This window comes from Styela clava, chromosome 7, assembly GCF_964204865.1.
Source record: "Styela clava chromosome 7, kaStyClav1.hap1.2, whole genome shotgun sequence".
Lineage (NCBI taxonomy): Eukaryota > Metazoa > Chordata > Ascidiacea > Stolidobranchia > Styelidae > Styela > Styela clava.
In genome coordinates, this window is record NC_135256.1 from 9261576 (window position 1) to 9283743 (window position 22168).

At 35.8% G+C, this 22168-nt stretch overlaps 5 protein-coding genes across 5 annotated transcripts; 4 read left to right on the forward strand and 1 right to left on the reverse strand.

Annotated features, from left to right (window-relative positions):
• Window positions 1–218: 218 nt before the first annotated feature.
• LOC120329051 (endoplasmic reticulum-Golgi intermediate compartment protein 3-like) lies at window positions 219–3288 on the forward strand. Its single transcript, XM_039395663.2, has 2 exons — window positions 219–525; window positions 1101–3288. The coding sequence occupies exon 2, from the start codon at window positions 1162–1164 to the stop codon at window positions 2323–2325; it is 1164 nt and encodes a 387-aa protein (XP_039251597.2). The 5' UTR covers window positions 219–525; window positions 1101–1161; the 3' UTR covers window positions 2326–3288.
• Window positions 3289–5853: 2565 nt separating this feature from the next.
• On the forward strand, window positions 5854–13925 carry LOC120329050 (transmembrane protein 26-like). Its single transcript, XM_039395662.2, has 6 exons — window positions 5854–6255; window positions 9714–9864; window positions 9945–10142; window positions 10207–10385; window positions 11139–11263; window positions 11710–13925. The coding sequence occupies exons 1-6, from the start codon at window positions 6065–6067 to the stop codon at window positions 12030–12032; spliced, it is 1167 nt and encodes a 388-aa protein (XP_039251596.2). The 5' UTR covers window positions 5854–6064; the 3' UTR covers window positions 12033–13925.
• Window positions 13926–14989: 1064 nt separating this feature from the next.
• LOC120329093 (U3 small nucleolar ribonucleoprotein IMP3-like) lies at window positions 14990–16255 on the forward strand. Its single transcript, XM_039395713.2, has one exon. The coding sequence runs from the start codon at window positions 15097–15099 to the stop codon at window positions 15640–15642; it is 546 nt and encodes a 181-aa protein (XP_039251647.2). The 5' UTR covers window positions 14990–15096; the 3' UTR covers window positions 15643–16255.
• A 26-nt stretch (window positions 16256–16281) lies between these two features.
• On the forward strand, window positions 16282–20091 carry LOC120329072 (cation-dependent mannose-6-phosphate receptor-like). Its single transcript, XM_039395688.2, has 5 exons — window positions 16282–16448; window positions 17727–18006; window positions 19073–19206; window positions 19416–19542; window positions 19684–20091. The coding sequence occupies exons 1-5, from the start codon at window positions 16282–16284 to the stop codon at window positions 19804–19806; spliced, it is 831 nt and encodes a 276-aa protein (XP_039251622.2). The 3' UTR covers window positions 19807–20091.
• Window positions 20092–20326: 235 nt separating this feature from the next.
• LOC120329087 (uncharacterized) lies at window positions 20327–21547 on the reverse strand. The gene is made up of 3 exons (XM_039395705.2): window positions 21077–21547; window positions 20880–20978; window positions 20327–20637 (listed from the first exon to the last, which is right to left on the reverse strand). Exons 1-3 carry the CDS (start codon window positions 21466–21468, stop codon window positions 20439–20441), a joined length of 690 nt encoding a protein of 229 aa, XP_039251639.2. The 5' UTR covers window positions 21469–21547; the 3' UTR covers window positions 20327–20438.
• Between the last annotated feature and the right edge of the window lie 621 nt (window positions 21548–22168).

Genomic DNA, 22168 nt, shown 5'->3' on the forward strand with positions numbered 1-22168 from the left:
GAAATATTTTCATGCTTATTTCACAAACTGATTTACTTGTTTCAAAATTATCATTTTGATTCAAAAATATTTATCTATCTGTTCTTAAAATTAATGATAGCTAATTTAGATCTAGTTTATCACAGAATTTTTCACTGTAACTAAGCTTGCATTCTTGAAAGACAAGATGACTCTTGATTTATTTGATTTGAAGCAAATTGTGGAAACAAAACTAAAAACTGACACCACCAAAGCGTGCTAATGTTTCTGGGCTGCCGTACATACTGTAATTGTTTAGCTAATATCACGGAAATAAATAATCTGGCCGATTATAACTGGTTGTGAAAAATGATTTATCTCGTTACAACAGCCCGGCCTTGTTTGTGCTTTCTTTTTTCACTCGCTTTCAACGTATGACATATTTTCTAGTGTTCCAGCATTTAACAATCAGACTTTTGCACAAAATAAATTATAAATTTGACTCCTTGCATTGCAGTTCTTTTCAGCAATGCCGACGTTTCCAATAGAAGGTGTGAGTCTTTTGAGGTTAGTGATTTTTTAAAATTAAAACTGAAATCTTTTTTCAACCCGTCAGAAAACTTGTACTTTGTTTTTGGCATTCTGATGATTCAGCGACAGTACAGTTGGGTGTTATATTAACGTATGGCCCATACTTCATATCATAGCTATGACAACAATTTCTCTCTATTTGAAATAGTGAAGTGAGTTGCAGATCACAGTGGTACATCGGCTGCCCCCGTTAAAAATAATTTTTGTTTCAAACAAAATAATATTTATGTCTTCCATAGTGCATAACTAGAACATTTTAAGTCTGTCGGCCGCGACAACTTGCTGTCGGCCGGATTGACAACTTGCTGAAATCGGGATGTATGGTAAACGTAACTAACCGTTATTTACGAGTACCCGTATTAAATAGTACTGGTATTTATTTTCATCAAAAAAGCCCAAATTACGCATTTCAATATACATGGAAAGCGTCCAGATGGGATGCAATATGTAGGATCACATTATTTCCACTTTGTATCAAATTTAACATCTTGCTTTTACATTATTGAATCTAGACTATTCATGAACAAATTGCATGTTCATGTGTTTTATAGGGTCTAATCGATAACTTCAGTTTGGGTTCTACACGCAATTTAACCAATTTATGGTGACAACATGGCAAATGATCTCAATAGTATTTTTTCCAAGTTGCGAAACTTCGATGCTTACCCCAAAACTCTGGAAGATTTTCGCATCAAGACATTTGCAGGAGCAACTGTAACCATCATTTCTTCTGCTATTATGATATTCCTGTTCTTATCTGAATTGAGATATTATCTCACAACAGATGTCATGGATGAATTGTTTGTAGATATGTCACGTGGTGATAAAATAAAGATAAATGTGGATGTGACCTTCCATTATCTTCCATGTGCTTATGTAGCTTTAGATGCCATGGATGTGTCTGGACAACGACAGATCAACGTTCACACAACCTTATATAAGCAAAGATTGGCAAAAGATGGTACTGTAGTTACTGAGTCCGAAATTGTAGTTTTGGAAGACATCAGACCTAAATCCAATAAAACAGTACCAGATGTGAATGAGTGTGGTAGTTGTTATGGAGCTGAAACCGTAGATCTAAAGTGCTGCAATACATGTGACGATGTTCGTGCAGCATACAATAAAAAAGGATGGGCATTTCCAAAAGGTAACATAGTCAAACAATGTGAAAATGAACAATTGAAAGAAACGTTGGAGTTACAATCTGGTGAAGGATGTCGTTTGCATGGATACCTCGAAGTAAATAGAGTTGCTGGGAATTTTCACGTTTCCCCTGGAAAAAGCTATGAAATGGGTCATATGCATGTACATGATATGGCAGCGTTTGGCTCCGGTGCTAAATACAATCTCACTCACACAATCAACCATTTGTCATTTGGGGATAATTACCCAGGTCAAATATTTCCACTTGATAATCACTATGTCTATGCAGAAGCAGTGGAAATGGTGTTTCAATATTATCTTAAAATTGTCCCAACCACCTACATCAAGCTTTCTGGTGATAAGTTGAAAACCAACCAGTTTTCTGTAACGAAACATCAAAAACAACTGTCTTCCAGTGGAGCAGAAACCAGCCTACCTGGTCTTTTCGTTTCATATGAGTTGTCTCCAATGATGGTTCGCTACACTGAGAAGAGACGTTCATTCTTCCATTTTCTTACATCAGTTTGTGCTATTATTGGTGGAGTGTTCACAGTTGCTGGATTGATTGACTCTTTCATATATCATGGGGGTCGTGCATTGCAAAGAAAAATTGAACTAGGCAAAACGACATGACAAAAATTTCCTGCTTATTATTAGGTAAAAACTAGAGAATATCACAAATAGAAAATTATTTAAATCATTCATCATAATGTGTATGTGCTATTACGATACGGTTAATATAAATATCTGCTGTTGGGCACAGTTTAAATTTGTTTGATGAAATTATTTTCTTAGTTGTGAAGGTTGAAATTTTGGTGCTGTGTTGACAATCTGCTGTATTAAAGATACTATGCAATAAAAATAGTAAATTTTTAGTGCTTTTATAACAAATTGAATGGTGTATTGTTGTAATATTGTTATAAATAAGTGGTTGAGTTTGGGCAACAGCTGTTCACTTATTTAACTCTTTATTAGCAACTATTATTAGTGCACTGTTTTGGACTTCGTTTACTTTTGTTGCAAGTTGTAACCAGGTAAGCAAAATGTTCATTGTGGTTAACAAAAAGCTGAAACCCTGTCCTTCTACAATAGTCTTGTTGCACGGATTGCATTACAAAAATCTTTTTAACAGCATGTAACATGATATTTTATATGACTAATATTGGTTTTCCTGGTCAATGTTAGATGTGCTTCATCACTAATAAAAAATTTTAGTACAGTCCTGGAGCATTATAAACCCGCTGCAATGGTTAGCAGGAACATTTTGCCATCCTGTTTTTTCTTTCTTGTTGGCACAAAGCTCTTTGTTGCAGATTATTTTGTTTAAAGCTATATTACTCCAGAAAGTTCGATATATAATCATCAATATCAAGTGGAATATAATTTGTAATTTATGATTCTGTATTTGATGCAATTCTCTGTCTTAAATGTTCAAGTTATCCTGCCGTTTTTCATTTGGTATGTTTTATTGGAAATTTTGATTATCACATTTTTGCATCCAATTTCAATAGTAATTTATTAGGGCATTTCATGTGGGATTGTAAACCGCCACTTGTATATTTGATGATGGTAATAAACAGAGTTCTAAAGATATAATTCTGATGCATGTTTAGGATAAATGTACATTAATCATACCAACAAAATAGTGTAGTGTCTATATGTTACAATACTTTAAGTTTAAATCAGGGGTGTGCAAGTGCAACCTTTATTACAGAAGGGCCAGATACAAGTAACTGGGTAAAGCCGTGGGCCTCACTTAGGAAACTCTACTTACGTAAGTCTCTAGATACAGAAAATCCGTAATTTTTATGCGGTATTTATCTGTTCTTCCCTTTTTTCCAAATGTACCTTTTCTACTCATTATGCAGTAATCTAACTCTAACATGTATTTGTTACGGGTTTTAACTACTAGTAGTATTATAATTTCTACAAATATTGCTTACGATGGGACTTCCAGAACGAATTAATTTCGTAGGTAAAGTTTCTACTGTAGTTGCAAGCACAAAAGTGTTATTGATCTTACAGCATTGTAAGGGGTCTTTGCAGAAATTTCGAGTTAAAAACCAACAATTTCTAAAGAAAACTGCTATTCAAATTTATTGTCACACCGACTTTAAAAACGAATTCGATGAGAAACACGCGTTTATAACATTGTGTATTTTCCAACAGGATTTTGCTAGATAGTTTTGCTAATGTGACAGTGGCACTCAGGTACTAGTATATGCTTCGCGACGCAAAGAGATTGAAATTGCGCGCACGTACTAGGATAGGATAGGATTTACATATTTATCCCGGGGGAGAGGAAAGCCGATAAGACGGCTCATCCATATGGCGAACCACGGCCTCTCGTCCGGTTACCATTCCAAGTCGGGTATGGGATTAGTTATATTGTTTGTTTTCGGAAGCATGGACTTAGTGGTGGAGGAAGCCGTAACCGACCAGCGGTTACGTGAACCACCCGACGACGGCGAGGAGTCCAGCAATCCTCTCGCAGATAACCATCCCTCATGGGATTCGAACCTGCGAACCCACGCAGAGTAATTAGAGGTGTGGTGGCGAGCGTATTCCTAACGCTTAGCCCGTTGAGCCACACCGCCGCTGGAACCAGATTAACTTAACTAAAAACTCGTTTCGCGGACACACCATTCAAATTGGCACTTCTCCGCGTACCGCAGTTTGCACAACCCTGGTTTAAATCATTAATTCCGATATGAAAATAACAACATTCGAGTAGGTTTTTTTTTCATTGGTACTTGCATTGCCGTTGCAAAGTGTGTGATGGAATCCCGCAACGGTGATAATTTCAACATTTTGAAAATGCAGCAAAGGTAGCGTCCATTAGTCATAAAACTGGGGTATATATTTTCGATACATGGAAAAGTAGAGAATTTTGTTATACAATCGAAATTGCATTCTTGTCAGAGCGCGGAAAAATACAACGCGCGGGCAGGTGCCTGAATAAACCGTAATATTACAAGCAGTCAGAGAAATTGGCATTGTTAAACAAAATACAAATATCTTTAATCTTGTATGCGGCTAATAAAATTATAAGGGAAGTGCTGATATTAGTCTTTTTAAAAATAAAAAGTTCGAATCCATGACCTATTATTCAAATCGGCGCCGTAATATTTATTTTGCCATCAACAGAATTACATTCTAACTCCAATTGCTCTTCTTAGGAATAAACACATTGAATCCTATACTTTGAATTGGCATATTATGTTGTCATCTGACTTTTTCATCCACTTTATGGGCGAAATGCGAACGACGAAACTTGCTATACAATGTGTATAAAGATCATAGCAGTGTTCATTTTCTCTATATTTGATCAAACTATATAATTCCTATTGAACAATTCTGCACTTTTTCGATTTACACGTAGAAATTATAATCTATCGCTTTTAAATTGTAATCGTACAGTCAAATTGTAATCTGTAGTCTGAATAATACTTATTGCCTTTAGCTGCCATGTTTGGTACAATTCAGCTGGGTCGAAGGCAAGGCCTATCTTTTCCTAGTGCATAGCAAGCGTGATGTTATTTGATATTGCTCATGTCATTTGTCGGTATACAACTCCAAAGACAACACCATGGAAATACAATATATATCATCAATTACCGAGTATTGCAAAATTGGATTCAATGGTAATATTCATTTCGATAGCGAAATTATCGGAATATATATTCTGGAATGCCCGTCAGCCTATATCTACCACATTTGAGTTATCCTAATGTTCGATGTGGCTTCACTCTGTTCTGTACATTACGCTCATTTGCAGGTGCCTGCAGATGGATTTACAAAAAACGATGCAATCGCTTTAAAAACAACATATATATCATATTATGGTAACTTTGAAAAGCTTTATGCATGGATCGAATGTCAGTCATCGTTTATTTATTATTCCTTCATGCACAATTATGTACATGGTCAATAACCATTAATCTGCGGAACATGAACTTGATACTAAGCTTTAATGTAAATCCCAAAGAACATATAGATTACGACAAACGCGAACTGGTTTCCCGTTCAAAATTATTCCACTGAACAATTCGATTAATTATTAAAATGATGAACGAGCTCTATAAAATGTTGTTACGGAGCTAGATTTCGATGAGTTGACTGTGTCACTTTCTGTTCGACTAGAACACATAATTGAATTTGTATTTGAAATAGTATGTGGTAAGATAACTACAGAAATATACCTTTAACAATGTATGAGCCCGGTGGTCCAATTAAATTTATCTAACACATTTCAAGTAAACTATGTCATTCGCGGGGGCTAGAGAAGGATAAATTTCAGTGATATTGATATATGAGTTCATTTCAAAAAGATTTCTCTTCTGATATCCAAACAGAAATTTTGTAAAGTGCAATGGGATTGTTAGCTGTAGCGCGAGCGATTTTTGTAAGAATTTTATTCCTATTTTACTGCTTCATTGCAACTTGGCGAGTTGTAGTTGCTTACCAAAATCCGCAGTACTGGCTTTTGCTGGGGCTCCTGTCGGGGTTAATGATCGAAACCCACGTGACCATACGGATAAACAAGGGACAGGAATGGAAATGGTAAGAATTTGTTTTGTAACGGCAATTCCTTTTTTGTAAATGTGTTGAAAATGTTAATGAGCAATTAATAAAGGAAGAAATCTATTTATTACAATAAAGTAATTTTCGTCTGCATTTTTCGTCTTTTATTAGTATATATCGTATTTCTCTGATAGACCTGCTTTTTCAAGTAGTGATCTTACGGAGTGCAATTTCATCTATCTAACTGTGGGCAACAAAATAATAATTAAATACCTAGGACTGAATAGACCAGCGTTTCCCAACCTTTTTTGATCGCGGACTAATTTCTCAGCGGCGAAAACCTTTGCGGACTCAAGGTGCGTTTATTGCAACCGTACTCTGTGTGAAGAAGCAATAAAACCAAACACAACGGAATTTGAACGAATTTCAAAATCGGAAATTCGCCGCAATTACGCGTCCGTTAAAAGAGCCTATTTTGGGCCTTTTACTGTCGCCCTATATTTAATCCGTGACAACGACCAGAATTTAAAATGTCTTTCTATTTTAATTGTGTTCATAGTAACTCGCGGTTGCGTCGACTTACGACAAGATGATAGCACTATACTTCTTTATTTAGTTTTGATACATATTTTTAGAGATCTTGCAAATTTGTTATCGTCGTTATAAAAATCCTACTATCTGGTATAAATTTTCAGAAAGTACAACTTGATTTAGTACTTATTGAAAATATATTTAAAGTATATTAATAAATCAGAAATACATATTCACCGCCTTGATTTGTTATTAACTGGTTGCGTTGACGAAATAAAAGCAATACTAATCAGAAAATATCATGACAATCCGTGGACACAAAAATGCATGATAAAGTGCCCGTTTATATTCTGTTTTGATTCGTATTTTTGTGAATTCAACAAATCTGAGCTGTTCGTACAACACTTATGGCGCTCCAGTACTGTACGTACCAATGTGGGGCCTATGGAAAAATGCCCTGGTACATATACTACAGTATCACTCGAAATTTTGCGATTTGCAATGTCTAAAGAAGCGTTTTTACTCGGTCGCGTACAATCATAAAACAAAATTTATGATGTTCTCCGTTTTATTTTTAGTATTTTGTATTACCGCTTTTCAATTTAGAAAATTATTCGAACTCGCGAGAAACACCACGAATGTGATCGTGTTTCCGTCAGAAAGTCGCAAGTGAGTCGTGAAATCCAATCGTTTTGACCTGTCGCGTCACCTGTTACCAAATTTTCGAATAGTGGATTGCTATTCTAATAGTTGAATATTCGAATATATGCCCCGCCATACTCAGTAACTAGTAATAATTGACTTGATTAATTTTATGTGAATAAACTTGATTTTTATGTTTTATGTGAATTTCAACGTAGATCGTAACTTGGCTGATAGTTAACTTTCGCAAAAACGTTTGGCGCCTGTAGTGAATTTCTGACTCGTTGCGGACTCATTCACACGCTTCGCGGACTCATTTGAGACAGCGGACTCGGGTTGGGTAACACTGGAATATACTTACGTCAACGCAATGACTATAGCCACAATCTCGCATTCTTGGAGAGGGCTGGTTGCCTCGTGTCGGTTAAGGAATATATATATATATATATAAATATACTTTATGTTAATTTTCTAATTCCATCTAACCTTCCATATGACCCGAATAAGAAGACGGCGATAAACACTTCACGGCGAAGACTCGTTTTATTGGAACATATTTACGTTTCCTGACTTTACTATCTGGTTGGCGTATAATAATAATTATTGATGTCGACTTACTGGTGATATTCTGATTACCATGCTTCATTTTACATTAAATGATCTTTCGAGTAAGATTTCTTCCAAAAAATGATGTAGAGTAGACCATATTAATTGCGTTCAACAAAACGCGGGGTGAAAAGATCATAACTGCTTAAAACTACAACCGCGATCTGCCGACATAACGATGTGAGATAAACAAACGGCCGGATGGATGATATTTAGCTTCGATACGTATTTTTGCGATCTTGCGAATCTCAAGATCTGCTATGAAATCCCAGACAGTACAATTTAATTCAGTACAATGTTTCAGTACTGCCACTACCGTGTATCGGAAATACATATTTATCGCCTCGCAATCCCCGCGGAAACAGTCGCCACATTTACGCTACTTGTTTAGAAGTCGACTTTTTCAACGGATGATTTTTCTTTTGTGCGAATTCAATCCATAACCGATACGAGCATATTCAAAATGTCTTGCCTTATTCATTTAATTGCATTCAATTTTAACTGCAGTTGCGTTGACAAATTGAAAGCATCGCTAAATTTATTTTAGTATATACAATATATTGATTGAATATTCTTTGGATTAATTATCTTATATAATATATATCATCGCAATCCAAGGGAAGGTCGAGTACACTTCTTTGTTTGCTTGTCTTCAGTATTTCGCCACCGATGATTATATACAGAGGCGTAGCCAGAAATTTTCAAGGGGGGGGGGGGGGGGGGCTGAAATTTTTTTTTGCCAAGTTAGATCGAACCTGCTAGCGGGTCCGATCGAACGCTGGAATTGGTGTGTTTTTAGTGGTCTTGGGGGTCTAAAAAGCATTTCAAGCTACTCTGATAATTTTATTTTTTTACATTTCAAAAAGGGGGGGGGGGGTTCGACCTGCAAAACCACCCCCTGGCTACGCCATTGATTATATAATACTAGTTTTCTCATTGGATTCACAGTTTTGTGCAAGTACAAAAAAGTAATTATCATCGTCCTCGTGGCACAACGCATACTTATGTTGAGGCAAATTTGCGATTTTGGGAGAATATATACTGACGTAAAGGTGTTTACGGCTTGAATATTAACTCATCACGCTGACGAAATAAATATCTGAAAACTACCGGCAATTTTGGTAAAATACAATCGCATGTGTTACTAGCGATGTGTTACTTTTCCAGACTTCCAACAAATTTACGCAGTCTTGATCGCACAGAATAAACACTTGATTATAATTGATAGTGGTTAAATTTAATAATTTACACCGATAATTACCACGTTCCCACGAAGTGTGGTACATCATGCGGCCGCGTTTTCGTATCCCCCGTTTACTGTTTAAGTGTATAATGCGAGTCTCAATTTATTTAGCATATCAGTACCAGTATTTAGGGATCACATACTTCAAACAGTTCGAGGCAAAAAAAAGTACTCTAGAATAGTAAGTTATTCTACATTGCCCATCCATGGGTGTAAAACTGTAGGACATTAGGTAAAGTACAGCCATTTCCGGTATGCGACAATTTTATTGCGACTTTTCTGTATTTAATCAATTCAATTCACCATTATAGTAAATATCGATATATTTTTTAATGACCAATATTCATAGGACATCAGCGATTGAACAACTTCAACTAAAGGTGAGTTCATAAACGAACCGTTAGAAACTCCACCCATTCTTATCCAACCATTAAATGGATTTTTGCGAATAATCCAGTGTGATTCTTTTCATCAGGTTCTCTCCCGCTATGTTCTTCTTTCTCGTTGCCGCATTGCCCTGTCTGTGGTTATTGGAACTTCGACTTATGGAACAACGCTACGACAAATTTAACGGTGTCTATCAATCGTCACATTATTTGCTTTCAAAGCAGAACACACTGTTCGGGGTAACATTTCCACTACTCTGCAACTACTCTCGAGTTACCAAAACTCATGTAAATTTAACGCACTAATGGTTTATTTTTAGATTAAATTGCCAACATTACTCGACGAATTTGGGTGGGCTTTGGCATTGGAGCAGTCACTGTTATTCATTCTCATCTGCTGCCGAGGTATACTGCCACGAGGAAAAATTTCTAGAGATGAGTTATCTCAAATTTTACTGGTGCACATGGGCATAGCAGCTGATATTTTGGACCTATTTTCGATTTTCAATGAAGAAGAGGTAAATGTTTAACTACAACTATATGTCAGAGATATTTCAAAAATTTGAACGACTTTTCTTTCAGTTACTTCAACGACCGACTATTATATACCCAACGTTATCTTTATGGACGTTGAGCTTACTACAATACAGCCTCGTTATTACCTCAAGTCGATCCCGAAGAAATAGAATGGCTGGGATCAGTATCAGAAGGGGAGAAAGCAGCAGATCTCGGACCTGTGCAGAACCCCGTGGTGGAAGACGGTAAGACAATTACAAAACCATACGTGTATACATTTTTCGGAATCAATTGCTTGTTTAGTAGAGAGAAAATAGGACGACTCAGAAGATATGGTAGTTGTAGCCGAGTTGCGTCTAGTCATTGGTTCGGTTTCGTTGAGATGATATAATATGGGAGTACGTAATACCCACCAAATATATATGTTACTATTGACCACTTTTTCTGTTATTCAAAAATAATATTATCTTATATCTGCCAGTAAAACGATTTTCAGCTTACAAATTCAATATGTTCGATGTTATTATTTCAAATTCCTTCCAAATTTTTATTACATAAAAATGGAAGATTTCTTGTACTGTATATTCTTTGGAGGGGTGGTGGGTCTTTTTTTCATCTTGATTATTTATCTTTCGTTGTGTGATGTTTCTCCTTCTCCTCTTCCAAGAGTAAACTTCTTACAACCAGCAACATTTGACCTCATGGAAATAGTATCAACGTACATATATAATAACAATATTTCTTCTAACGATACTCCGTTGATTGATTAAGCAAGATGAGCTTTAGATTATAACTATGACACTCCATTAACGACCAAAAAAATACTAGTTTTTAAGGTGGATGAAACTCTCGAAATGTTAAATCTTTAATTCCGAAACTAATGAATGCTATACATTTGTGAAGTTTGAAAATTTGTGGCTTCATAACGGGAAATTGCTTGGGCAAATAACTCTTGAACGGGTAAAATGGCAATGGTGGTCTTCATTTTTCTTTTGCAGGCGCGTTCGGAAATTGGGGTTTTGGTCTAGCGATTTCTGGTCAAACAAAGACGTTGTCGGGGTGCTGTCATCAACCGCAATGCAGGATCTACCTTTTTTTATATTTCGCCTCTTTCTGTTGTCGGGTAAAATTTTGCTTACTTACGAACACTTAAATATTACTTTGCCTCGGTTTATTTTCCCGTGGTAGTAATTTATTGATTATATTCAATATACTATAGTTTACAATTGAAATAAAATATGATTACGTACGATGGTACGGACCGACCACTCACCTTAGCAGGGTGGTTACGTGGTGAAACTGAAACAATAAATTAGTAAAATGAGTATTCCCATATCCGACCAGCATTGGAACGTGGTTCATACTCTATCGAGAAATTAATACAAACGATCTTATTCTTTCTAATTGTAATATAATATTTTTCCAAATACTTCAACCTATTTATTTTTGCACAAAGTTAACGGAGTGAAATGATTATTTGATTGCATAATCATTAAATACCTTGCTATTATTACTATCAGACCTAATATTTGTAATCTGCATCACCAATATTCGTGTCTTAATTTACAGTTATGGGAATCTTGAGCCACACAATGGCATTCTTTACTTGCAAGAATGCCTTGGTTGTTGTTCTTCAAATCCACCGCCTTCGTATTATATATTCGGAGATTAAATACGATGGTATAGAAATAGCAAGAGCACACTTGGAAAGAGATGGAATCAGTGTTGTTGAATTAAATCGTGCTGATATTGTGGAACGGCTAAACAGTAGGAAACCAACCCATGAGATGGTGGCTACTTCAGATTCCCTTGAATTGCCAGGTTTACCTTCAAACGAGCATGAACTGCATTGTGATAATGATACATACTCCACTGACGGAAAACCATCGTGAAATATTTCCTGGCGCAGGCAGTGAACTATTATTTGTAGGCCTACAAACTTCTTATTGTGCATAAATCTAAGATTAGACGATATCAAACTGTGGACGTTTTCCGTACCATTGTTAGTCATTTTTAAACTCACGGTAACATAAAGTCGCATTTAATAATATCATCAGTGTTTCCTATAATATTTTACTTTATTTTCTAAGTGCATCCAAATTTATTGGATTTGTAATGTAACTTAACATTGAGATATAAATTTTATAGATCAGAATGAAATTTTATTTCATTATTTTTTGGTAGTTAAAAACCAACAAGAATATAGTTCGGTTCCCAATGCCCATTACGCTAATTAAAACTTTGTTTTGGTAAGGTGCATAATTATAACTTTTGTTGGAATATTGTATATATGACCAAAAAGGAATGAATGCTACCCTAGTGATACTCATATATATATATATATATATATATAAAGTAGGCTACCAGGCTACCCCATCTATGTAAATTTAAACTTTCCCACCGCTGTGTTGTTTTATTCTTGTCGTTAACATGTGCATTTTCTGTGGGACAAATCTATCGATTCATATATTTGCTTGCGATCGTGGGCAACCGTATAGCTGGCGTAATAATAATTGGGTCAAGGAATTCCCTGTCGGGGTGGTACTAATTAATCATTCCTAATACATTAAGCCTTATCGCGTGTTAGCAAGCAACGTGGAATCTCAGATAAAATATTATAATGTTTTCTGAAATTAACCTTGTGGATGTTTTTCCGACCCCCCCGGATGTTTTCTCACATAGTTTACCAGTGTGGTGAAAAAGTTCGATGCTTATTTTGAGATTGAATTAGCGAGTTAAAGCATGTAAACGGGTATACATATTCATAAGCACAATTTTGTTTCAAAATATTTAATTGGGCATTATTTTTTTTCAAAATATATTGTATTGATTAAAAAATGTTGAGTTTTGCAATGTTCAGCTCTAACAACTATAACTAATCGATGACCTTCTGTTACTAATATATTTTCGCTACATTCATTTACATTTTCTTGACCTCCTGAAGTAGGCTATGCGCACCAAGATGGCGCACATCCTGGACTTAGGTTGTGTACCAGGTTAGGGTTCAGGTTATGCGACATCTTGGTGCGCATACTTCCGGATTACCCATTTTCTGCTATATCTGCAATTATTGATATCCAACCTACCGGTATGTACACTCTTGACAAGTCAGTCATTTTCTTGATCAATGACTATTTATATGATGTGCGCCTGCTTAGGGGCCGATCAGTTTTATGTGAATTTATTTCCTTTTCATTCCGGTACCTGCTACACTACACTGCTTTTATGCATAAATATATTTTAAGATAATCTACATCTGTACAAGCTGATAGACTACCGCTACCGTAACGTTGTCATGTACCAGTAGCACAATGCACAGTGTCAGCTAAACTCTTGAATTGAAGTACTTGAACCTGGTTTTCTTCGTCACTGTGCATAGCTAGTCGCTACTACTTCACATTGTAACCATGTGGGCGGCTACCGTGTTTCCCCAAAAATAAGACAGGGTCTTATTTCAAATTTCTTTCGAAGGGCTTATTTTGGGGGGATGTCTTTTAATTTATCAAAAACAAAATTACAAAATACAGAATTGCGAGATTTTCAAATTTCAAATATACAAAATATGAAAATAGATATCCATTTACTTATAAATAAGACTTATATTAGGATAGGATTTACATATTTATCCCAGGGGAGAGGAAAGCCGGTAATTGTTACGTCGCCTCTATGTTGTTTCTGACTTGACTGCGACACATTCTGTGCCCTTGGCCACAAGTTTTGTGACTACCAATGATTTATCCATGGGTAACTTTTAGACTTTCTGAGAATTGTTTTTCTTAGTCCAGTATTGTTTAATATATTCGAGTGCCTCATAAATTTTTATAGTCTTTTTATGCGGGTTAGTAGATCAGCATTTCTTTATTTGACACTGGAAAAGTAAAAACTTGCTTATGCGTAAAGGGGTTTGCCCATCGCGGAGGGTTTGCCCATCTGCGTCGGTAAGCGAGTTATCCGTCTGCAACGCCAAACTAAAAGTCCTGGTTGAGAGCTTTAGTCATGTTTTCCTCAAGATTTTGTTTCTGGAGCTACAAAATGACCGAAAATGCGTTGCTAATGATGCAAATATGTGAATCATTACCGCACACCAAATGATGTTGGCAGGTTTGGAAATATACTGACGTGAAACCCATTCTAAATAATCTGTATCCTGCATACAACGTCATTAGTTCTCAAAGTCCAGCTCTCCCACGAACGTGCGGACATTTTGCTTGTTACTTATCGATTTTAATCGGTAAGTATGTTGATAGGTATTTGTCTGTTTGTCTGTCTGTCTGTCTGTCTGTTTGTCTGTCTGTTAGATGTAGGCTAGGCGATATCTCACGAAAACGAGATTGGATCTGCAGCAAATTTTGCATGTGCATTCATCATATCTCGTACCTGAGGCCTATTGATTTTGGGCGAATTGTGTCGTATAATTAGCGAGTTATCATTTAATTAGTAATGGGACACAAGGTGTCACTATGGAGTAAGAGCGCTGTTTTGAATCCCCTAACTTTCGATCGATAAGTCTTCGGTCTCTGACCAACATTCTCGTTTTCCTTGTTATTCTGTCTCTCCCGTTCGACAAGATGTTCCTTTTGCGTGTGCGTTATTGTACATTCGTATGAAGATAAATAAATCAAAATCTGCGGTAGTCATTTCATATCCATGCCAAGGTCAACGATGCGTTAGTATTTATGTACGTTTGCTCTGGTTATATAGCGCATACATCCAGACCGATCCAGACCAACGATTAACATATCAGATTAGACAAATGGACAAGCCCACCATCTGTTCCGCATGATTTCACATTTGATGAACATGCACTGAACTGGAAATATCTATATCTCTGTGTGAACATGTCAGAGCTCGTGATTTCCGTCGCCAGATTGTGGAATCAGCGTTTCGTTCTGTGGTGAAGTGTACGGTGGATTCTGTTTGTCATTATTTGATCGCTTCGCGTAGTATTTGTCGACCATGAGGCAGTTGAAGTATCACGAAAAGAAGTTGTTGAAAAAAGTAGATTTTTTCGCTTGGGAAGCGGATAACAATCTTCATGAAATAAAGATTTTAAGGAAATATAGGATACAAAAACGAGAAGATTACACGTCATATAACAAATTGAGTCGGCATGTGCGATCGATAGCGCGCAAACTAAGAGATCTCGAAACCGATGATCCTTTTAGAGAAAGATGTACTGCAAAATTATTAGATAAACTTTATAGAATGGGATTAATTCCTACGAAAGAGTCACTGGCATTGGTGGACAAAATAACGGCGTCTACATTTTGCAGGCGACGTTTACCTGTCATGCTCGTTAAGTTGCGCATGTCGCAGAATTTGAAAATGGCCACGGAATTGATTGAGCAAGGACATATCAGAATTGGAACAGATGTTGTAACAGATCCTGCATATTTCGTCACTAGAACTATGGAAGATTTTATAACATGGAAATCGACGTCTAAAATACGAAAGCACATTATGGAATTTAATGACGAAAGGGATGACTATGATTTTGCATAATATGACTGAAATGTGTTAGAACCTTCAATACTCTCTTGTGTTGGTGCATCAACTCTAACACAGAACGGGGGTGCAAGATTTTCTGTGATGATTTTTCATTTACAAAGCTTTTTTTGCAGCATTGGAAGCATTTATATTGATTATAACAATAATTTATTTATCAATGTAATGTTTCAATTATTTGCAAAATTTCTAGATATATTAATGCCATTGTCAAGCATTACTTTTTGGAGACTGAATATTGTTTGCCACAAACATATGTAAAAACATTGTACACAAAAACTCAACGATTAAATTATTGTAGAATGCGTTATCAAAATGTAGTTTTTTTGTTTTACACTAAAATAGTAGCTGAAAGTAATATTGCAAAATCATATTTTGAGTTTTTGTAATAATAGAATAAAATAGGTATTTTGGGATTTGAACGCCATTTTTAACTACAAATATGCTCGAAAGAAGTGCTCTACTCTGTTGTATTACAGATCCTTCAGCCGCTATTTTTATTGTGGGGTTCTTCAAATTCAAGTACTGACTCGTGTTAATAATGGTCTGAATCGATATGCGTTAATTGATTTAGAAAATTACTTTAAACTTTTGATCAATATTTGTTTAGTGTATTTATCACTATATTCTTCACATATGAAACATTACGAGATGGATGCTTTGTCAAACCTCAAATTGTTGAAGGTACTTTTTCTGCTTAGTTTTGGATATACTCTTATTGTTGCTGAATGCACGTTAAGTGCCCAAAAAGATTCAATATCCTCACGACACATCTCTAGTTTGGATCCACTCAAAGACAAAATGTAAGTTATGCCTAAAATAAAGATTTTGCTTTAAAGATTTCATGAAATAAAGACTTTCCAAATACCTCTTAGTCCAAGGTTGCGAGGTTGAAGGGCCGCAATCGGAGAAAACCCAAAAGTGATCAAAACATTGCGAGTTTACTCACTTTAAATATATGCATGAGAGTTTATTGTCCTAATCAGTTTTTCATGGAAACAATATGAAACCTTTAGTTATTTTAAAATTGCTTCAATCAATCAAATCGTTTTTATCCGCCTTTTCGGAAAAGCACAATAGAATGAAAGCAAGAAATATCACGGAATATTTGTATATATTCATGCCTTTGCACCGAATGGACAGGATAGGGCACCTTGAAATGGCTTAAAACTTATGGATGCGAAACATTTTTATGGAGAACAGCATCGCTCCAAGATTTTTCTGAGAAATATCAGGGTAGTTTTGGTATCTATCCCGTGTTTCGTTTTGTGAAGTCGCTTAAAATCATATTCTTTCGTGACAGATATTATTTGAAAACACACCAGACACTGTAGTTTAACATTGTTGTGGATACCAAATACGTTTCCTCCCAGTTTACCTCAGTCACCTTTTTTTCTACACTCATTGTATGATGAATTGTTATATTTGAAAAAATTTAATACTAGCAGGCCTAAGTTCGGACCTCGAACCCAGTGATAAAAAAAAGTGGATCGCTCTGTCAGCTCTGCGGTTTGTCACTGCTGTCAGATGGCCAACGCTTGAAAATAGTGGAGTGTTTTGACTAAAATAAAGGCACGAAATCATCGGCTTGGTCCTGTGTGCACAAGACAATTCATTCCCTATTCACAGATCACAGAATGTCATCCCCATATGGGCATAATCTTGACGTTTATAGATACAACAATGAAATTCTGTGATATTAACAAACATCAATCCCGATATCGGGATTAGAAAAATAACTATTCCCAGTTGGAATAGTTTGAAAATAAATCAAAATTGTTCTGCTGAAGATACAAATATCTGCCAATGGTTTAATAGTGTACGCTAAAATTGTTCTTCGGCCAGAGGGCCGCAGTTTGGACGACTCTGTGTTAGATCAATCGCTCTTTTGGCCTTTGCGAAGGAGTATGCTTAATAATTTTCTGATTTTCTCCCATTAGTAATTTCCAAATTCACTTTTTGAAGTGCCTCCATTGTCTAAGTGAGAATGTCTAAATTATATAGTAGGTGTGGCATAAATACATTGGGGATGTGTACATTTAATAAACGTTCAATCACCTTGGATTTCTCTATATTTTCAGATTCACCTATAACTTCAAGGATGAAAAGGATCGCGAAGTGTATAAATACACTCTGTCAATTTGTTCTGAAATCAAACCCGGAACAAATATTGCAGTGACACAAGAAGACTTAGTCGACCATAAAACTAAAACCATAGGAAAAATTGACCAAGCTTCAATAAAAAGGGGGAGTAATTGGATAATGCTGACTTTGAAAGGAGGGGATCCCTACCATACACACTGTGGCCATAGTCCACGACAGGCACATGTCATGATTATGTGTGATAAATATCATTTAGCAGTGAGTTCAACTTGTATGTTATTTAGGGTGACCATACGTCCTCCTTTTGGAGGATTTGTCCTACTTTTTTGTTTAAAAATTTATGTCCTCCGAGGACGCTCTGAAACATCAAAATGTCTTCCTTTTTCAAGGGATTAAATATTTAAAATTCTGTTATGATATATATTCTACCGTTTTCGATGTGTTAAGAAAATTTTAAACCAAGTAGAGACTTGTAATTATCATTAGACATATGAAAAGCAATAAATTGCGTTGTGATAGCATATCATACGGGGTTACTCTACTAGGAGTCTAGATTAAATGCATACGCTAATTGTTATACACACTCGTTTATGACGTAAAAAGTGGATTGTTCTGCAATTATGTTTTACGTCATTTCACCTTATATTTTGCAATAGTAAAATTTTGATTTCGGCAGAAAATTACATCAGTAACTTCAGTAAATTTGGCGAAACAGACATGATTTAGAAAAAGTCGAACTGATAGCGAAATGGAGTGCATTACTTGCGCTACGCTACTTTAGCGAATAAAGGCAAGCTCAGCTTGCAGTTGCACGTTGAACATTTGCAGTCGTTTCTTGCTGTGTTTAATGAACAAATAAGGAATAATGATCATTCAGGGGCTTTCATTATTAAAATCAAAGCTTGTCTTAATGCTGTTGAATTTACGATTGAAGAAAGAAACAAATATTCATACAATCCCGAATCTGAATTGCGTAGACTTCAAGCCATTTTTACGATATTGCAAAAAATTACGCGGCAATGTTGACAAAGATTAAAGGAAAAGCCAAATACTCATGATCTAAGGACAAATAAATTGATTCTTCTGTAGATGTTTTTTCAATAAAGGCAAAAATGCATTATTTCATTTTCGTCACTTCTATATTTAATCCTAGAGAATTTAGTCACAGGTGAAATAAGGTTCTACTAATGTTAAGATATCGATGGTTCTACCAAACGATGTGTCCTCCTTTTAGGATTTGGAAATATGGTCACCCTAATGTTATTCATTGATTAGCAAACTATTTAACCAATACTTGCTGTAATCATCTCTTTATGATTTATAGAGGAACTTTACTGTGCTTTATGAAGAGAATAAAGAGGAAAGTGAAAGTTGTTTCTATCTGATGGAATTGCAAAGTAGTGTTGCTTGTTCAAATGTTGATCAAGGACTTAGTACAGGATCCATAGTATTGATAGTGTAAGTTATTATATGAGGTAAAAATCCACATATGGAATAGATGAAGGGATATATATAACCATCTCTTATGAAGGATTATATACTAGATACATGTAGAAATGAGGCTATGTACATTATAATATCATCTCTGTTGCTGCCATTTTCGAACTCTTTGTATTGTGTTTACACTTGCTCGCAGAGAAAATTAAAATGAGTCTTTGCCATTTCAGATTTGCTTGTGTCATTGCAGTATACTTGGCTGTAGGAATGTTGTACAAGCGTTGCGTACATGGGAAGAAAGGCATGGAACAAGTACCAAACATTGGATTTTGGAAAACATGTGGAAGTTTACAAGCCGTAAGTTGCACGCTTTTATAAATTTTGGAATGTGTATTAGGGAGTTTAAGATAAATTTCTATTTATTTGACCTGGGTTATTAATTTGTTGGGCATGGCGAAAAAGTATATTCAAATATCTTCAATTCATGTATTTCTGCAGGATGGATGTGACTGGCTTTGTCGTTGCCAAGAATCTGGTTTTGACTCCAGCAGACCATATCGTGGTATTGCTGATGACCAGCTTGATGATGATGCAGATGATGAAAATTTATTACCCATGTGAATTGTTTGGAAGCTGATGTACTACAAACTACCCTCAAACTGTGCTTTACAATGTTCGGTGAAGATACCATGTTATACAATGAATCTGTCAGAAGATGGAAGATTCAAAATTAACATTAATAATTTGATTATTCAGCGAGAATTTCCGTACATCTATACTAAGGTCGATCCTAATTAATATTAATTTTTTTACACTTGATGATTTGAGGTACAGTTCCAATCAAATTAAGGTTATCACACATGCTCATTACTCGAAAGTGCAATATATATGCAAGCAGTTCCTTTACTGTGTCTTCACTATAAAGATCATTGGATGAAAGTGACTATTAAAAAAACTAGTTTCTTCAAAACTTTGTTCAAGTTAACAACAGTGGTTATTAATAATAATGGCGTAGGAACGACTTAGCATCGTAGCCTGGGAAACGCGCTAACTGGCCAATCAAAAAAGGTGGAGTTGATAAATCCCTGAAACCATTATTTAGTAGTAGTAGACCTTCAGTTCTCAAACTGAGATGTTAAACATGTGTTAGTTCGAGACATTTATTCCAACATAGAATTGCGCTTTGGTGACAGACTCTAGCATGAACATTTCAGTTATCTTTTTATGACCATTCAAAGAGTAAACGGATTTGTTCATCTGGGTATTTTAAACACCTTCACAGGAAGAGTTTTCTTATTCTTTGGCTCAGGTGGTGTGGCAAAGGTGAATATTTCCTGAGAAGTTAACGCGCTAGACCATATTCCTTGTCTTTTCCACTGCTGTTCCAAAGTTTCTCTCTCTTCACCTGGTATATCAGGGGGCTCTTGTTCCAAGCCAGCAGCTTTCCAAATACTGCAAAATAGGTATACTCATATCTATATACAGGCAACTGGCAGCCATATGTGGAATATTCAGAAGATTAAATAATATCAGAAATTGAAAATATTGTATGCTGATGCCACCAAAATAAAAGAGGAAAAAAAATGTCAAAACCAAGTGCCAAAAGTTATGCATCTCAATATATTGTATCTAATGTAACATTGTAACGATTATGTACCTGAATCAAATTTTTTGCTAAAACTAGGCTTTCTCACTTTGCAATTTCATTCTTTACTTTTATTTCTTTCTTCTTTTGCTTAGCAGTTTCTTTGTGGGCTAGAAGAGTTTCGTTTCTTTTTCGCCACCTCAGATATCTTTGAAAAATGTTACAGAATAAGTTATTTCACCAGTTTAGAACACATATGTCAATCAATCAATACATATTCATACAAACACACAAAAAACATGATACCTATGGTGCTTCATTCCTCTTCTTCTCCAATACTTATCTCTCTTATGAGCTTCAATTTTCGGCCTATTTCCCAAATTTGGATCAAGTAATGGAACTTTTGATTCATTTTCTGGCTCTATAACCTCCGGCATGATTGCAATTGGGATTCCAAAAATATAATTGTCCAGATTTCTTATAATAGATGGGGTTTTGTACACAAGAGATCCCTTGACAGGATCAATCATATCATTGTTTGGCACTGATTTCAGTCTGATATTATGAATATTCAGTAGTGCGATGTGAGAACATAATTTTGAAGTTGAGTGTGGTCCATGTAAATCCATTCCAAAATTTCTTGATATAAATTTATTCAATGCACCAGCACATGACAAAGCAAACCTGCTAGGCTGCATGATGCTGTACTAAAAGTCTCACAATTCCAAAGATACAGTAGACTACCGTATGTCAGTCTTGTAACAGCCAAAAACTGAACAATGTAAAAACAGTTAGTGGTCCTTTTCTATAGGTAGTGCCACCTGCAAATTTATTTCCTATTTATTTCCCCCCCCCCATTAACTCTTGAAACTGGTTTGCAGTTAAAATAAGATATCTAGCTGTTTCCGAGGAGGGTTGCCTACGCAGTACTAACAAACTTACCTGTAGGTAGGGTAACTAATTTTATTGAATTGATGAATAACAAATCTCTCTCTCATTATTCAATTTTCGGTCTTTTGGCTCTGACACTCGCTACCTGCCACACTTGGTTTAGAACCAAAGTTACCCTAGCAGACATCTCTCAGCGGACATCTCTCTCGTTTTCGGAACGGTAAAATAGCGTTGCCAGAAAACGATTTAACATGGCACTCAAATGCCGCGTCGGAAAAAAGGAAAGCTAGTCGCAAAGTACTTGCCAGATTTACGGCGAAATTTTGCTACACTCGGAATTACACAAAACATTACACATGGCCCAAACAGGAATTTTACATCAAAATTAATAAATATCAGTATTTCAACCCCAAATTCTGTACTTTTCGATTACGTGCCCCACTTTTGAATAAAATATCCTAGAAGAACATATTGTAAAGTAACCTCGAACCAAGTTTGAGAAAAAGT

Bases quoted from the DNA above. Each gene is read 5' to 3' on its own strand.
- LOC120329050 (XM_039395662.2), top strand. From the start codon at position 6,065: ATGGGATTGTTAGCTGTAGCGCGAGCGATTTTTGTAAGAATTTTATTC. The intron at 10,143-10,206 runs GTAAATGTTTAA...CTTTTCTTTCAG, and splicing joins CGATTTTCAATGAAGAAGAG to TTACTTCAACGACCGACTAT. The intron at 11,264-11,709 runs GTAAAATTTTGC...CTTAATTTACAG, and splicing joins TCGCCTCTTTCTGTTGTCGG to TTATGGGAATCTTGAGCCAC.
- LOC120329072 (XM_039395688.2), top strand. From the start codon at position 16,282: ATGAAACATTACGAGATGGATGCTTTGTCAAACCTCAAATTGTTGAAG. The intron at 16,449-17,726 runs GTAAGTTATGCC...CTATATTTTCAG, and splicing joins GATCCACTCAAAGACAAAAT to ATTCACCTATAACTTCAAGG. The intron at 19,207-19,415 runs GTAAGTTATTAT...TTGCCATTTCAG, and splicing joins GGATCCATAGTATTGATAGT to ATTTGCTTGTGTCATTGCAG.
- LOC120329087 (XM_039395705.2), bottom strand. From the start codon at position 21,468: ATGCAGCCTAGCAGGTTTGCTTTGTCATGTGCTGGTGCATTGAATAAA. The intron at 20,979-21,076 runs GTATCATGTTTT...CATTTTTCAAAG, and splicing joins AGAGGAATGAAGCACCATAG to ATATCTGAGGTGGCGAAAAA. The intron at 20,638-20,879 runs GTGAGAAAGCCT...CCTATTTTGCAG, and splicing joins GTAAAGAATGAAATTGCAAA to TATTTGGAAAGCTGCTGGCT.
- LOC120329051 (XM_039395663.2), top strand. From the start codon at position 1,162: ATGGCAAATGATCTCAATAGTATTTTTTCCAAGTTGCGAAACTTCGAT.
- LOC120329093 (XM_039395713.2), top strand. From the start codon at position 15,097: ATGAGGCAGTTGAAGTATCACGAAAAGAAGTTGTTGAAAAAAGTAGAT.